The sequence below is a fragment of the Vicia villosa genome, linkage group LG2 (genome assembly GCF_029867415.1).
Source record: "Vicia villosa cultivar HV-30 ecotype Madison, WI linkage group LG2, Vvil1.0, whole genome shotgun sequence".
NCBI classification, from domain to species: Eukaryota; Viridiplantae; Streptophyta; class Magnoliopsida; order Fabales; family Fabaceae; genus Vicia; species Vicia villosa.
In genome coordinates, this window is record NC_081181.1 from 73,371,961 (window position 1) to 73,388,166 (window position 16,206).

General features: G+C 43.3%; 1 protein-coding gene across 1 annotated transcript; it reads right to left on the reverse strand.

The window, feature by feature from the left end:
* Positions 1 to 364: 364 nt before the first annotated feature.
* Positions 365 to 14,379, reverse strand: LOC131649356 (uncharacterized). Its single transcript, XM_058919118.1, has 2 exons — positions 13,035 to 14,379; positions 365 to 540 (listed from the first exon to the last, which is right to left on the reverse strand). The coding sequence occupies exons 1-2, from the start codon at positions 14,377 to 14,379 to the stop codon at positions 365 to 367; spliced, it is 1,521 nt and encodes a 506-aa protein (XP_058775101.1).
* Positions 14,380 to 16,206: the final 1,827 nt, after the last annotated feature.

Here is a 16,206-nt window from a genome sequence, read left to right on the forward strand (position 1 = left end):
ACCCCTTTCACTTTTATTTCATTATTTTCCAAATATCAGCATGTGACTAAATTCTGTTATCTCTTCATGCATGTGGTTTAGTGTAACACGCTAAAGAATTACTGTATCAATTGGTCAACCCTACTTAAGTCGCTAGAGGACAAAATAATATCTCAGGCAATCACAATTGTCCAGCGCAACATCCAAATATCACAAAATGCATGAGTTCCAAATAATGGGAGGACAATCCAATAGCAACAGGCCACGTCATAAATGGAATCTAAACAACAACAAACTCAGATGCCGGAGCTCCGCCTCCGGTCATCTTCCTCAGCCGCGCGCATCGCCGGCGGTAATGAATCAAGCTCAGAAAATGAAAAGGAAACTACCGGTCCACTCGGTTTTGTACGCAGAGCTCAGATCCACCACTAAATTCCACCAAAACTCGCTCTAACATATTAACCGAAAACATAACCGAACTCAAAAGGTAAACATGAACACCGTCGATCGACTCGTCTCTATGCATTGATCTACTAATGAACGTAACGAAGCGAACAGCAACTGCATACATGTGCATAAATCTAAAGCTTGAACCATTTAAAAATTTGCAAGTAGTTTGAATATGCGAAGATGCGGATGATGTCACATGTTTCTTTAACGCAAAGGAACTGAACTCTTACCTGAAGCAAATCCTGAGCAAAGCCTCCGAAAAGCGTTCGTTCCTTGCTCCGGCCTCACACTCTTCAAGCTCCTTGTTGTTAACGATGAGCGATTATGGAGAAGACGTGATCCTTCGTGAATACAGACTCGCAAGATTTTGAAAGCCGAGGATTCTTTCTTCAACGAAGGTGGTGATGGTTCTTCCGGATATCACCACAAAGTAGACTCAGTTTGTTTTCGTCTTTGAGACTTGTAGCATGGTGATAGAGAACACCGCGAGTGCAGAGGTAATGAGATCTTGAGACGATTGATGGTGGAGGTGGAAAGATGATGAAGATGGAGATTGGTGGTGGTTTACGGTGGTTGCAGTGGAGGTAGGTGGTTGAAGGAGGTAGAAGAGTTTGTTATAGTTTGTAACAAACTCTTGGGGAGTGTGTGTGAGGAATGAGAGGGAATCGGAGAGAGGATAGAAAAGATTGAGAGGAGAGGGTCTGAGAAAGTGAGAAAGAATGAGTGTGTCTTCTTGTTTGTGAAGGACTCATGGTTTTTATAGCATGATGCAAAGTGTTATGGTGAGGCTGCAGTAGGTGGTAGCTTTTCTCACCAAATTAGTGAGCAGGCGTAGATATTTGTGGCCGATTCTCACGTGCCTTTTGCTTCAACATATGTGCATGGTTGTGGTGTGTAGGTGTGATGTTGTAGTGGATGCTTTCGTGTGTGTAGCATTTTTGAGTAATGGTTGGTGTCATATATGTATGCTGCAGTAGAAAACAATACTAATGCCTTGCACCCGCGTCCATCCAATGAGGCCATTTCCCGCGCTTATATCTCTTGCTAGGCTTCACCATATAACTTACTTTTTGGCTCAACGTGAAGAGGGTGTGGAATAGAAGAGGTTTGATGTTTGGAATTTCTTGGGATAAGGTTTGGAGGTAGGATGAAAATGGCTTGCAACATAGTAGAGTATTGCTGCATGGGTCTGCACGCGTGTGATTAATCCCTGGCCTAACGAGATGCCCAAAATTTGATCACATGAGTGCACGACTTTGAGACCTTCTATCTTGGTCCACACATTCTCAATGGTCATCATCCACGGCTCATTAGAAAGAAGACGTGGCAAGGAACACATACGTACCACATTTAACTCAATTAGATGCTTCTACTTTTTTAAAACTGGACGCATATATAGCCCACCACGTGCTTGATCAATTGCATGCGTGTGACCTGAGATTGGTGCCCAGCCTCACGCCACGAGATAGTTTTGTAAGACCATGACTTTAAGCCTTTGTAACTCACTCAATACACATCCAACTCCCAATATTTTGGTACCGATGAAAAGAGAACATGGAGAGGAATGGATTTGTACCTAGTTTGCAATCAATGGACCCTTGTATTGCTCTAAAATTAGCTTCCATTATGGCACACCACATGTTCGATGAATTGCTTCACGCGTGCCCAGCAATTTGCCCAGCCTCATGACTTGATTCAAATGAAAATCTCCCACTTCAAACATTAATAACTCTTCAACCAAGCTTCAAATGAAAAGAATGTCAACTAGAGAATTGTAGAATGCCATGATATGAACATTTTCGATGTTGGGAATTTTCTGAAGTAAGGACTTTTGACACGTGTAAATTAGGGCTGAAGTGGATTGCTCATCAAACTTTTCAAGAGCCCAAAAATTTTCTAAGTGTGAGACTTTCCCTTTTTGATATTTTTCTATTTTTGGCAACCTTTGTCGAACTCTCGATTTTATTCATTCTTTGACTCTTCTTGACCGATTTTCCACCAAAAGTCAATATCTGAGTGATTGATCCGATTTTGACTCAAAAGTCAACTGTTCTGATTTTTCTCCGATCTTGATGAAATTCCCGATTAAATCCCCTCCAATCAATTCCAGTCACACAAACACCTCCACAAGGTCAGCATGAGAAGTTTTCCACACATAGAAGCCATCCCTGATTAAATGTTGACCAGAAAGTCAACTGGTTGACTTTGGTCAAAGAAATCTTGATTTAAAGAAACAGACGGTTTGCAAGCTTGCATTCTTCAATCAATGCCCTGATTTGAAGCAGAGAGACACCCCAATCCAGGAGGACTTTAATGAACATAGAGCCACATGATTCTACCTCTGTTTTCTTATTCTCTGATCAAACTTCTTTACAATGGAGTTTTCTCTTGCTAGCCTTTGAATAGTACCCATGGTATGCATGCATGGGTATGGATTATGACCTGAGTGATGTATGTACATGAATGCAAAGCCTAAGCCAGTTAGCAGTAAAGGGGTAGGACAAATTTGGGGTATGACAGCTGCCCCTATTTAATCATCTTAAACCCGAAGGTGAGATTGGCGTTAGCCTTTCGAACATTCGAGGTAGAAGAAGATTAAATATCAAAGACCTGAAATTTGTCCTGAAAAGATGGAGTGATCTTTATTCTTTGTTTTTGTTTTGATATCTGCTGGGGAAAGAGAGGAATTTGTTTTGCTGGCGGATATATTTACAGTGAGTAATGGGTTTGAATAGTGGTAGCTTGTAACGTTACTTGAGGTGCCAATACAAGGTTCCCAAAAGGGTGTTACATGAAACAACGACTGGAAGGGAATAGATCTCGTGCGATCTGCGACTCAACATCGACTCGACAACAGGAGAGGAAAGAAAAGATCTCGTACGATCTTCAGGACTGAAACAAAAGGGATCTCGTGCGATCTAAGACTCAACATCGACTCGACATCAGGAGAGGATCTCGTACGATCTTCAGGACAGAAGGGAGAAGATCTCGTGCGATCTATGACTCAACATCGACTCGACATCAGGAGAGGATCTCGTACGATCTTCAGGACAGAAGGGAGAAGATCTCGTGCGATCTATGACTCAACATCGACTCGACAATAGGAGAGGTAAGGAAAAGATCTCGTGCGACCTTATGACCTATCATTGGGAGAAGACCTCGTACGACCTTAAAAACAGGGGGAAGAGTAGATCTCGTGCGACCTACAGGACCAAAGGAGATAGATCTCGTACGACCTACGACTCAACATCAAGAGAAGATCTCGTACGACCTTCAGGACAGAAGGGAGAAGATCTCGTGCGATCTATGACTCAACATCAAGAGAAAATCTCGTACGACCTTCAGGACGAAAAGGGGATAGATCTCGTGTGACCTACGACTCAACATCGCCTCGACATCAGAAGGAGGAAAACAGAAAGACTTCGCGTCAGACATTTGTCAGGAATTGAGGACACCTCGTATCGGCACCATGGCTTAAAAGTGTTTGTAGTATGATAGCAGATATCAGGAAAAGTTTGTACAGGTAACAACTTTGAGAGGATGGGTCATTGTTCTGATTCAACATTGGCTCCTATTATCTGGATTATGTTCCGTATGCATGTTTGAGTTTTTATGGCGTAATGATCCACTGTAATGGATATGCTACGCTTTCGAGGATGCAATGCTATATGCAATGAATACTATATGCAGAGAGTGCCAAATAAAGGCCCTTGGTGGGACAGAAGAGTAGGATCATTGGGGTCCGTTGCTTGTGATCTTGAGACGCCATTGTGGGTGGGCGTTGAAAACCTCACAGTGCCAAAGATGATTGGCAACTGTGTGGAGGATTAGAACATAACTCTGTTGGGGAGGAAGTGACTTTGCTCGACTCTCCTTACATCCTACTGCTTGGGGAATCATGAGTTTTGAGAGACCATTCTTCGTCTGCCATATGGAAGAGGGATATGGACCTTTTCATGTGCTCCATGCTTACCAGTGCTGATGAATTATACCCTGGAACTTTCATGCGGGATGATGATGACCTTTGTGACATATCATGAGCCAAGATGACGGCTAAAACCTGCAACCTGCACAGAAAACAACTTTTGGATGCAAATGGCGCCCCTTAGAGCACCTTTATGTTTATGTAACATCATGTTTCGTTTTGATTTTGTTATTATTGCCCCCACGCTTTCGATGCAATGTTTAATAATGAATTAAATCACATCTCGCATGCGAAAAAGAAAGAAAGCTTTTGCATCAAAAGATCATTTTATTGATGGAATGCCTGTGAATAGGCTTCTGTACAAGGAAGCAACTCCTAAATGAGGTAGTTGCGAAAAAGAAAATAACGTGCAAAAAGCAAAATGGCAAAGAGAAATGCTCGAATTTCCATTAAAACTGATATTGCTACAATTCCCATATCTTCGATCCTCTCAATGCTTTGCTTCAGAAGGGTAGTGGTTGGATTGATCTGTCCGTTCTGCCAAGGGCGTATAGTGGTCTTTGTGAAGAATATTCAGACTGCAGCCTCTCGCTTTTGATCCCTAACTTTTGCCTGGGTCGCCCTTTCGGGTTTTCAATCCAGCGGGATGCCCCTTTTTGCCTAAGTCGCCCTTTCGGGTTTTCAACTTAGCGGGTTATTCTTCTCTTTTTTTGTTTTATCCCTAATTTTTGCCCAAACCCTTTTGGTTTGCCGGGATGCCCTTATTTTTGCCTAGGTACGTCGACCTAGCGGGTCTTTTATGCGTAGTATTTTTTGACTGAGTCTGAATTGACTGGGAGTGGAACGTCTTCCCCATCCATCTTTGTCAAGATTAAAGCACCACCTGAAAATGCTTTCTTCACAATGTATGGTCCCTCATAGTTGGGAGTCCATTTGCCCCTTGGATCGGTATGAATTGGCAAGATCTTCCTTACGACTAGGTCACCTGTGTGGAATTCTCGAGGCCGAATCTTCTTGTCATACGCTTTCTTGATCCTCTTTTGGTACAACTGGCCATGGCAGATAGCAGATAAGCGTTTCTCCTCAATTAGATTGAGATGATCAAGCCTCGTTTGAACCCATTCAGTTTCATCGAGTTTGGCGTCCATCAAGACTCTCAACGAAGGAATTTCCACTTCGACAGGTAGTACGGCCTCCATACCGTAGACAAGAGAGAAGGGAGTTTCCCCAGTTGAAGTACGAACCGAAGTTCTATAGCCATGCAAAGCAAACGGTAACATTTCATGCCAGTCCTTATACGTTCTGACCATCTTCTGGACGATCTTCTTTATATTCTTGTTAGCAGCTTCGACTGCGCCATTCATCTTTGGCCGATAGGGTGATGAATTGTGGTGTTCAATCTTGAACTCTTCGCACAACTCTGCCATCATCTTGTTATTAAGATTGGACCCATTATCAGTGATGATCTTGTTTGGAACCCCATATCGGCATATGATCTCTTTCTTGATGAAGCGAGTAACGACTTGCTTGGTTACGTTCTTGTAAGAAGCAGCTTCAACCCATTTGGTGAAGTAGTCGATAGCAACAAGAATAAATCTGTGCCCATTTGAAGCTTGTGGCTCTATGCGCCCAATCATGTCTATGCCCCACATAGCAAAAGGCCAAGGTGATGTCAGAACGTTCAGAGGAGTTGGAGGGACATGAATTCTGTCAGCATACACTTGACATTTGTGACATTTCTTCACATACACATAACAATCACTTTCAATCGTCATCCAATAGTATCCTGCTCGCAAGATCTTTTTAGCCATGGAATGTCCACTGGAATGAGTTCCAAAAGATCCTTCATGAATTTCCCGCATGATCAATTCTGCTTCGTGTCTATCCACGCATCTGAGCAAAACTGAATCATAGTTTCTTTTGTACAGGACGTCTCCTGACAAGAAGAATTTGGATGCTAACCTTCGAAGCGTTCGCTTATCACCAATCGTAGCATCTTCGGGATACTCTTGCTTCTCAACGTACCTCTTGATGTCGTAATACCATGGCTTCTCATCATACACATCTTCAGTAGTGAGACAATGAGCAGGGAATGCATGGGCGGGCTCTTTGTAACGGAGGATCGTTATGTCTGGTACTTCTTTAGGGGAGATAACTCTGAACATAGCCGCCAAAGTAGCCAAAGCATCTGCCAATTGATTTTCCTCTCGGGGGATGTGATTGAAAGTGATTTCCTCAAAAGCGGGCAACAACTCCAAAATATAGTCCTTGTAAGGAACTAAATTGGGGTGTCGTGTTTCCCAATCACCTCTTACTTGATGTATGACCAATGCAGAATCCCCATAAACCTCAAGGATCTTGATCCTCATATCAATGGCTGCTTCGAGGCCCATTATGCAAGCTTCGTACTCTGCGACATTGTTTGTGCAATCAAAGCATATTCTAGCTGTGAAAGGGATGTGAGTTTGACGAGGAGAAGTCAAAACTGCCCCAATACCATGGCCCATAGCATTTGATGCACCGTCGAACGTGAGAGTCCATCGCTCTCCTGGTTCGGGTCCTTCATTATCATCCAGTTTCATGATATCTTCATCAGGAAAGTCAAACTTCATTGACTGATACTCTTCTAATGGCTGATGAGCCAGATGATCTGCAAGGACACTTCCTTTGATGGCCTTCTGTGTGACATACTGGATGTCGTATTCTGATAAAAGCATTTGCCATCGGGCTAGTCTTCCTGTAAGAGCCGGTTTTTCAAAGATATACTTTATCGGGTCCATTTTGGAGATTAATAGGGTGGTGTGGGTCAGCATATACTGTCTCAGTCGGCGAGCAGCCCATACCAAAGCACAGCAAGTTTTCTCGAGTAGTGAGTAGCGGGATTCACAATCGGTAAACTTTTTGCTCAGGTAATAAATGGCGCACTCTTTTCGACCAGACTCGTCATGTTGGCCCAGCACACACCCCATAGATCCTTCGAGCACAGTTAAGTACATAAGAAGCGGCCTCCCAGGAACCGGAGGCATGAGAATTGGTGGCTCTTGGAGATACTGCTTGATCTTTTCGAAGGCTTCCTGACAACGATCATCCCAACGGATATCTTGATTTTTGCGCAGCAGTTTGAAGATGGGTTCACAAGTGTCAGTGAGATGAGAAATGAACCTGGCTATGTAATTCAATCTTCCAAGGAACCCTCGAACTTCCTTTTCATTCTTCGGTGCTGGCATGTTCTGTATTGCTCTTACTTTATCAGGGTCGACCTCAATCCCTCGTTGGCTCACAATGAGTCCAAGTAACTTTCCAGATCGCACTCCAAAAGTGCACTTGTTTGGATTAATCCTCAACTTGAATTTACGCAAACGAGCAAACAGTTTCTCAAGATATACCAAGTGTTCCTCCTCAGTTTGGGATTTTGCAATCATATCATCGACGTACACCTCAATCTCTTTATGGATCATGTCATGGAAGAGGGTCACCATTGCTTGTTGATATGTTGCACCAGCATTCTTAAGACCAAAAGGCATCACCTTATAACAATATGTACCCCACGGAGTGGTAAAGGTAGTCTTGGTCATATCTTCAGGAGCCATCTTTATTTGATTATAGCCAGAAAAACCATCCATGAAAGAGAACACTGAATACTGAGCAGTGTTGTCGACTAGCACATCAATATGAGGCAGAGGGAAATCATCCTTCGGACTTGCCCTATTCAAATCTCGGTAGTCAACACACATGCGTACCTTTCCGTCCTTCTTAGGAACGGGTACTATGTTTGCAATCCAAGGAGGATATTCACACACAGATAAGAAACCAGCCTTCAACTGTTTTTCAACTTCTTCCTTGATTTTCAAAGCCATATCAGGTCGAGTTCTTCGTGGTTTTTGCTTTACAGGCGGACATTCTGGTTTGAGAGGTAGCCTGTGCATAACTATATCCGTGTCTAAACCAGGCATGTCTTCATATGACCAGGCGAAGATGTCAACATACTCTCGAAGCAGCTCAATCAATCTTCTCTTTATATCACTTTGCAAAGCGGCCCCTATCTTGACTTCTCTCTTTGCTTCTTCTGTACCGAGGTTGATGATTTCTATGGCTTCTTGATGTGGCTGAATAGATCTCTCTTCTTGTCTCAAAAGTCTTGCCAATTCCTCGGGGACCTCACAATCTTCCTCACTATCCTCATCAGCTTGGTCAATTGGATTCTCAAAGATATCAAGACGTGGAACTGTAACATTATCATTTTTGATGGAGTTCGAGCCGGATCTGCACGATGGATGATTTATGCCTTAGAATGCAACACATAAAAAGGAAGAAAAAAGGGAAATCTTTGCCATTTTTGAAAAAGTTTTTTTTTTTTTTTAAGTAAAAACAAAAATGAAAGAAATGGAACAGTAATTGCATGCGAAGATATGATTTTCATTCAATATTAAACAAATTGAAACAACATGGGGGCCCTTCTTTATACAAGTGGTCAAAATGCTTAGGGCGAAGCACATGACTTATCGAAACAAGAAAATTACATCTCCATAAAAGTGACTCTAGGGATGTCCAAGATAGTCCAATTGTTGAGTTCCTGCCCAGGTGCAGCATGGCAAATGAATCTGGAGAGATCTTCTTCATCATCATCATCCACGGCGAGAACTTGACTTCCAGAACTGGTGCTTGCACTGACGAACACTTGAGAAATGGGGGGAATCTCCTTCTTTCCAGGAATTATGCTGAGCTGAGTAGAAGAAGATGGTTGATACCCAAGGCCATACTTGTCTCGCTTCTCTTGAACGTCAATCAGCTTGCCCCAAGCACTATGGGGAGTACCAGCTTCTAAGAAGGCCTTAGCATCATTCAAGGACGAGAGGGGCGCTTCGAGTTCCTTCTTATTCTCGACCACAGGGAGTTTGTCAACTGACACAATCTCTAAGGCTTGAAAAGGTGTCTCTTGTATCTCTCCCTCCACTTCAACATAACGGTATGATGCCAGATTATTGACAATCAAATCCTCTTCACCAGTGATCACAACAATCTTGTCATTCACAACAAATTTCAAACACTGATGGAGGGTAGATGTCACAGCCCCAGCAGCATGGATCCAAGGACGACCCAAGAGGCAAGTGTATGAAGGACTTATATCCATGACATAGAAGGCAATATAGAACATGTGAGGGCCAATCAAAACAGGCAGATCAATTTCCCCTTCTACGGACCTTCTGGAGCCATCAAACGCTCTGACACTCATAGTGCATGGTCTCATCATAATCCCATCCATACTCAGCTTAAACAAAGTGGTCTTGGGCATCACATTAAGAGAAGAACCGGTATCAATCAGAACTCGAGACAACACAGCATCCAGACACTTGACGGAGATATGCAACGCTTTGTTGTGTGCTCTACCCTCAGGTGGAAGCTCATCATCAGAAAAACCCAAACAATTACCAGCAGCAATGTTGGTCACAACCCCTTCAAACTGAGGCACGGTAATGTCTTGAGTCACGTGAGCGGAAGCCAGAACTTTCATCAGAGCATCACGATGAGCTTCAGAATGCACCAAGAGAGACAAGATGGAGATCTTGGCTTGGGTCTGATCAAGTTGGTCAATCACTTTGTAATCACTTTTCTTAATGATTTTCAAGAGTTGCTCGGCATCTTGGGCATTACGTGTTACAGGAGGATCAACAGCAACTTGCTTTCCTTTTGCTTGTGTACTAGCCTCTTTGTTGGTCTCTTTAGGAGGCGGAGGAGGGGCAGCAAAGATCCGACCACTACGGGTAATGCCACTAGTGCCAGTAATATTTGTGATACTCGAAGTACCCACTGGAGGACAGTCAAACTTCTTCCCTCGAATATACACGACATTATAACTCCAAGGAACAGCCTTAGAATCATTCACAGGAAAGGGAACAAGAGACGAAGTTGAAGGAGTCGAAGGACCATTTGGAACCTGAATAACCAACGGAGTCCTCGGAGCCTGAATGACCAAAGGAGTACTCGGAGCATGAATGACCAAAGAAGTGTCCTGAGTCTTTGATATCTCAGCAGGGTAGTAAGGGATCTCTAAAGTAGCCACATCTTCGACAGGAACGACCCTTTCCACTCTAAGAACACCTTCATCCATTAATTCCTGGATTTCTTCTCTCAACCTAGTGCACTCCTCAGGATTAGAAGAACATTGCAAACAGTAGTCATGTAGTTCACACAAAACCTTTCGTTGCATAAGATACTCTCTGATAACTGCTAGCGGCATCCTAACCTCATTAACATCATTTACCAAGATCTGATCATCACATAACTCAATAGCATTAGTCGTACCAGCATGAGGAGGCATAGGATTATTCTGCACATTAGGACCAGTGGGAGCGAATGAGATAAGCTTGTCGTCAAGGAGATCCTGAACCTTCAATTTGAATGCTCTACACTTTTCAATAGTATGGCCTGGAGCCCCTGAATGAAATTCACATCGAGCATTAACATCATAACCGGGAGGGAGAGGACTAGGTGGAGGTCCAAGTTCACGGAGTTGTACCAATTGACCAGCAAGCAACTGAGGGAGAAGCTGAGCATATGACATCGGAACCGGATCGATACGCCTATCTTGGAATCTTGTTCTTTGCGGGCCCCTTTGACCTTGAGGCCTAGGGTTCTGTTGACGATTCTGAGGAGCAGCAGCTTGTTGTTGTGGTACGAAAGGCTGTTGAGGTGCCATCCATGGTTGTGGAAGGGCAGCAGCATATGCTTGAGGGACATACGGACCAGGAACACCATAAGGCATCGGATAATAAGGAGGTGGAACAGCAGAATATGCAGGAGCTCGGCTTTGGTCAACAGAAGCGGTGCTAGTCTCACCTTCCTTCTTCTTCACAAACCCAGAATACGGCTTTTTACCATTACCACCTGAGGTGCTAGGATTAGTAACACCTTGAATGGTACCGGCTTTGACACAATTCTCAACCCTCTCACCAATGATGACCACATCCGAAAAGGAAGGAGAAGTATTACTAACCATGTGTTGAAGATACGGCCCTTTTAGAGTTCCCATAAACAGATCAATCAATTCTCGGTCCAATAAGGGAGGTTGAACTCGAGCAGCAAGTTCACACCATCTCTGGGCGTATTCTTTAAAGGACTCTTCAGATTTCTGTGACATATTCTGCAGTTGGGCACGGCTAGGAGCCATAGCAGTATTGTAGTGGTATTGTTTCAGGAAGGCATCAACAAGTTCTCCCCAAGTACTGACATTAGACCTCTCGAGTTTCATATACCACTCCAACGGGGCTCCAGTGAGACTATCCTGGAAGAAGTGCATAAGCAGAGGTTCGTTCTCAGCGTGAGCGGCCATCTTACGGCAGTAGGAACGAATGTGAGTCTCTGGGCAGGTAACTCCCTTGTACTTATCAAAATCTGGCACCTTGAACTTCGGGGGAATAACAATCCCAGGTACCAAGCACATAGCAGCAGTGTTAAAACTCGAAGTTTTAGCAACCTCAACGGCTTTAAGGCGTTCTTCAAGAGCTTGGTACATCTTAGCAGTCTCGGTCAACTCAGCAGTGAGATCATGTTCAAGATCAATAACCTCATGGTGGTCGTCCACCACTTTAAGTGTCTCATTAATAGGAGTCTCTTTAGTTTTCACCCCTCCGTCAGCAGAATTGGTAGGAGTATCTTTGACCAAACTAGCGACACTCTTTCTGAGTTCATCCTGTCCTTGAACAACGGCATGGAGAGTCTCCATAAGTTGGGCCATTCTCTCCCCCATAACATCCATATCCCTACGGAGGGCAGCTTGGTTCTGCTCAAATTGATCCATGAGTCTCTCGTTGCTCCGGGTACGGTAAGGATGTAAGAAAGTCAGCTTCGTCGTCGGAAAAGAAATCTGTTGCTGAAAGGGACCCCAATTAGTCTCTTGTACAATAACCTGAAAAATGCAATGTGATAATGTGAATGTATGAGTGCATGTGTGCGTATGACGTGATGTGCCATTTTCAGAGTATCCAAGATTTAATATTGATCCAGAATAGCTAACAATGTGACAAAAGATAAGTGTCAAGAGAAACTAGTTCTTTTTATTCATAACAAGAATTTTAAACTTGGGCAAGCCATACATTGACAAGATAGTTCAGCAAGGGAAATAAAAGACCCCATCCAACAAGTCTGGTGGTGGTCGAAACATACAGACTCAAACATCAATCCATCTGAATATAAAACAGAGGTCCTCCTTGTCTGAAGTGCTCGTCGCTCCACTTCTTAGTTTCATCAAACAGTTTCTTGGTTGCTTCTCGATCTCTTCCTTTAAGAAGGCTTTGAATCACCTCATCTTTGCGAAACAAATGCCCATCTAGCTTCTTGCAGCACTCCCTGAGTTCGTCACATCCTTTGCATTCTGGGAGATAATCCTTCTCAGATATGTCCTCCATCATTCGATCTCTGAGCTTGGCATTTTCTTCTATTAGTCGAGTATTACGGAGGTGACTTCCTTTCAGTTGAGTCTCAATTGCCATTCTTTTAGTGGTCTCTTCTTCCAGTTTTTTTTTCAGATTCTTCACTTCAACTCTAGCATCCCTTTCTATCTTGAGCTTATAAGCTTTCAAGTCTTCTCGGTACTCTCGCTTGAGTTTCTCTTCTGCCTCTTTCATGGCCCTTTTTAGGATCTTCTGGTGATCCTCGACAATAACAGTAGTATCTCTTTCACCTTTTTCCGTTCTAGCCCTCTTTTGAACTCTGGAAGATCCTCCCTTCAGCATTTTGGCTTCGTGTGTCAACTCAACTCTTTTCTGGTCTATAAGACAATGTTTCGGTTGCGCATCCGACTTCTTTTCGTGCAATTGGGTGCATTCCATATCTACCTGGATACGATTCTCATCAGGCACAGTGGCAATTGGAATCTTAGGCGGCTGCTCGTACAATGGGTTAACCTTCGGGAAAGGCAACAGGCGATCTTTAACTCTATTTTCAACCCAATCTGTGTAGGCTTGTTTGGCAACGGCATTCTTTTCACCTAGAGAAATCTGATCATCTGTATGGATGCTATTCCAGGCACTCTTCACTTTTTCTAGACCCTTTGGATTGGTTCCCTTTTCAAAGCAAACGGATTCGAATACCTCTTTGTCCAAAGGCTTGTCTTCAAGTGTAAAACCCAACTGACGCAGCGCTAGCTTAGGATTATAATTGATAACACCTTTTGTTCCTATGAGAGGAACGTTGTCAAAAGTACCACAGCTAGTTATAACTTTCCCCACGTCCATTCCAGTGGGACACCAGACAATGTCATTTCCAGTAAGCCCCATGATCCTTTGAGGCCATTTCTGAGTAGAAGTAATGAAAGGACCACTTGTAGGTAGGTGGGACTTAAACCAGGTGTATAACAACGGCAAACAATTTCTTATGGCTCCTCCTTTCCCATATCGAGAGTGAATGGAATAGTACGTATCGGCTAGCAAAGTAGGGATCGGATTCCTATCCACGAAAAGACATATAGCGGCCAGATCAACGAACTTGTGAATGTTAGGGAACATCACGATCCCATAAATCAAAACGGCCAGAAGGGCGTTGAAAGCTTCCCACAACTTTTTGTTGGCCAACTCTTGGGCCTTCTCACCCAAGAAACTCATATAGAAACCATGAGTGTTACCATTCTTCTTCCAATTCCCAAGAACGTCTTCTATGCTCAAATAAAGAGCGTTGGCAATATTGTCCAAATCCGGTTTCTCTGGGACACAAACGAAAGGAACCTTGTGTTGAACCTTGATATTGAGAAAGTGAGAGTACTCTTCGAGAGTGGGAGCCAACTGATAGCCTGAGAAGGTGAAACAACGCAAGTCAGGATCATAGAACTGGAGAAGAGTAGATAAGCCCCATTCGTCGACGTGTGAGTCCAAAAGAGTCAAGATGCTTCCATAATTCTCAGTGAACACAGTTTTATTAGGACCAGTGATCAATCCACCCAATTGCCCCAACTGAATCAAGCCTTCGCGATGGAAACTGTAAGTGTGAGTACGCCTTGTAGCTTCTCTGGTAGCGGTCACGTTGTTAGCCATCCTGGGTGAAGAGTAATAACCTCGGATACCCTGAAAAATGGCATGCATATGAGAAATAATACTATTTTCTTTTTTCCTTTTTCTTTTTTTTATTACATCTTTTCTTCTTTTTTCTTTGGAAAATAAATATGCCATGATGAAAATGATGCAATGGAGATTCTCCCAATATGAGAGAGTTGTTGTGTCGTCTCTGAGCAGAATCACACGTCATAAGGTCAAAGGTTCGGCATAGGTGCCACACAGCCATAAGAACAATAGTCACCAACGGTACCTGTCATGTATATCCCTCCCCACTCACAGGTGAACCTAGACACGGACAAGTGGTCCCTAATGGTCGCCAGGAATTTCGAACAAACAATGAGAGCGCCTGCCTACGGCCATAAGCATGCCGGACAGAGATCGCCCCACCGAGTTCTCTCCTGGTTGTGGTATGTTATGCCAACTCTACGTGCCAAGCGCCACGAGAGCCAACATAACTATCCACGCTAAACTAAGTGTATGCTCGGTCTGGGTAATGGACCTTTTACCTCATAGAACATCCCACCCAACCTGCAAAACAAAACAGAAGACCCCAAGGAACACAGAATATAATCCATATGCATGATGTGCAAACAGAAATAAACATGATATGCAAGCAGAAAAATAAACATGCAAACATATATACAAGGTATAGACATAAAAACAAATAAACACCCAGTAAATAAACAAACAAACGCAGGCTAGGATCGACTCGCTAAGGATGGACCAGCAACAGGTCTAGCAACATCCCCAGCAGAGTCGCCAGCTGTCGCACGCTCGCGAAAAATGAACAGAGTCGCCACCAATATATTTATCCCATAAGGGAAAGGAATATCAGGAAACCTAACAAAGGAAGGAACAGGGTCTTGCGACCAGAGAATCAAGGTACGGGAGTCGGTTACGCAAGGGGAAGGTGCTAGCACCCCTCACGCCCATCGTACTCGATGGTATCCACCTATGTTTGTTTCTATCTAAAGGGTGTATAACTATGTCTATGTCTAAATGCGAATGAATGCAAAATGTAGGGAAAATAAAGAATTGTACTCGCACGGGCCCTACCCCGCTGCCTACGTATCCTTTTCAGGAATCAGAGTTACCGTAGCTCGGCTAACGATTTTCTGTTTGTTTCGTGTTTTTTAGTTGGGCGGCGTTAACGCTCACGCTCTTGCATAAGGGATCGCCTAGGATGCAACGGAGCGGAGATAACTTGCCCTTAAGAAAAGAAAAAAGAGATTGGTTTGTATCTTTTAGGGTAATTCCATGATGACGAGAACCCACTACAAGGTCTCGCATCACTTCCTTACTTTGTGTTAAATCTGACCATTTATTAGTGTTTTAAGTGTTTTTGGTCGGTGTTTTTTAAGGGAATTTGTTTGTGACTCAGATCATACCAAAAAGAGTTTTATTTTGCGTATTTAGAGAAAGCACATCGAGGCCTACGCCACAATCGTTTCTCTAAATAACGGTTAAGAAATACATTGAGGCTTCACACTTCAATCATTTCTTCTCCGCTAAGTAAAGGAGATACAAAAAAGAGTTCTTTTGTGAATATTTAGAGAATGCACATCGAGGCCTACACCACGATCGTTTCTCTAAACAACGGTTAGGAAATACATCGAGGCTTCACACCTCGATCATTTCTTCTCCGCTAAATAGGAAAGAACATACATCGGGGTCTACACCCCAATCATTTCTTTCCTACTATGAAATATAGTAGCGGTATGATCTTCATCGATATTTATTAAGTATTTTAAAAGTCGAAAGGGAAAAGAATGAAAGGAGGGAACTATTTCTAAATCTAATCTAAGT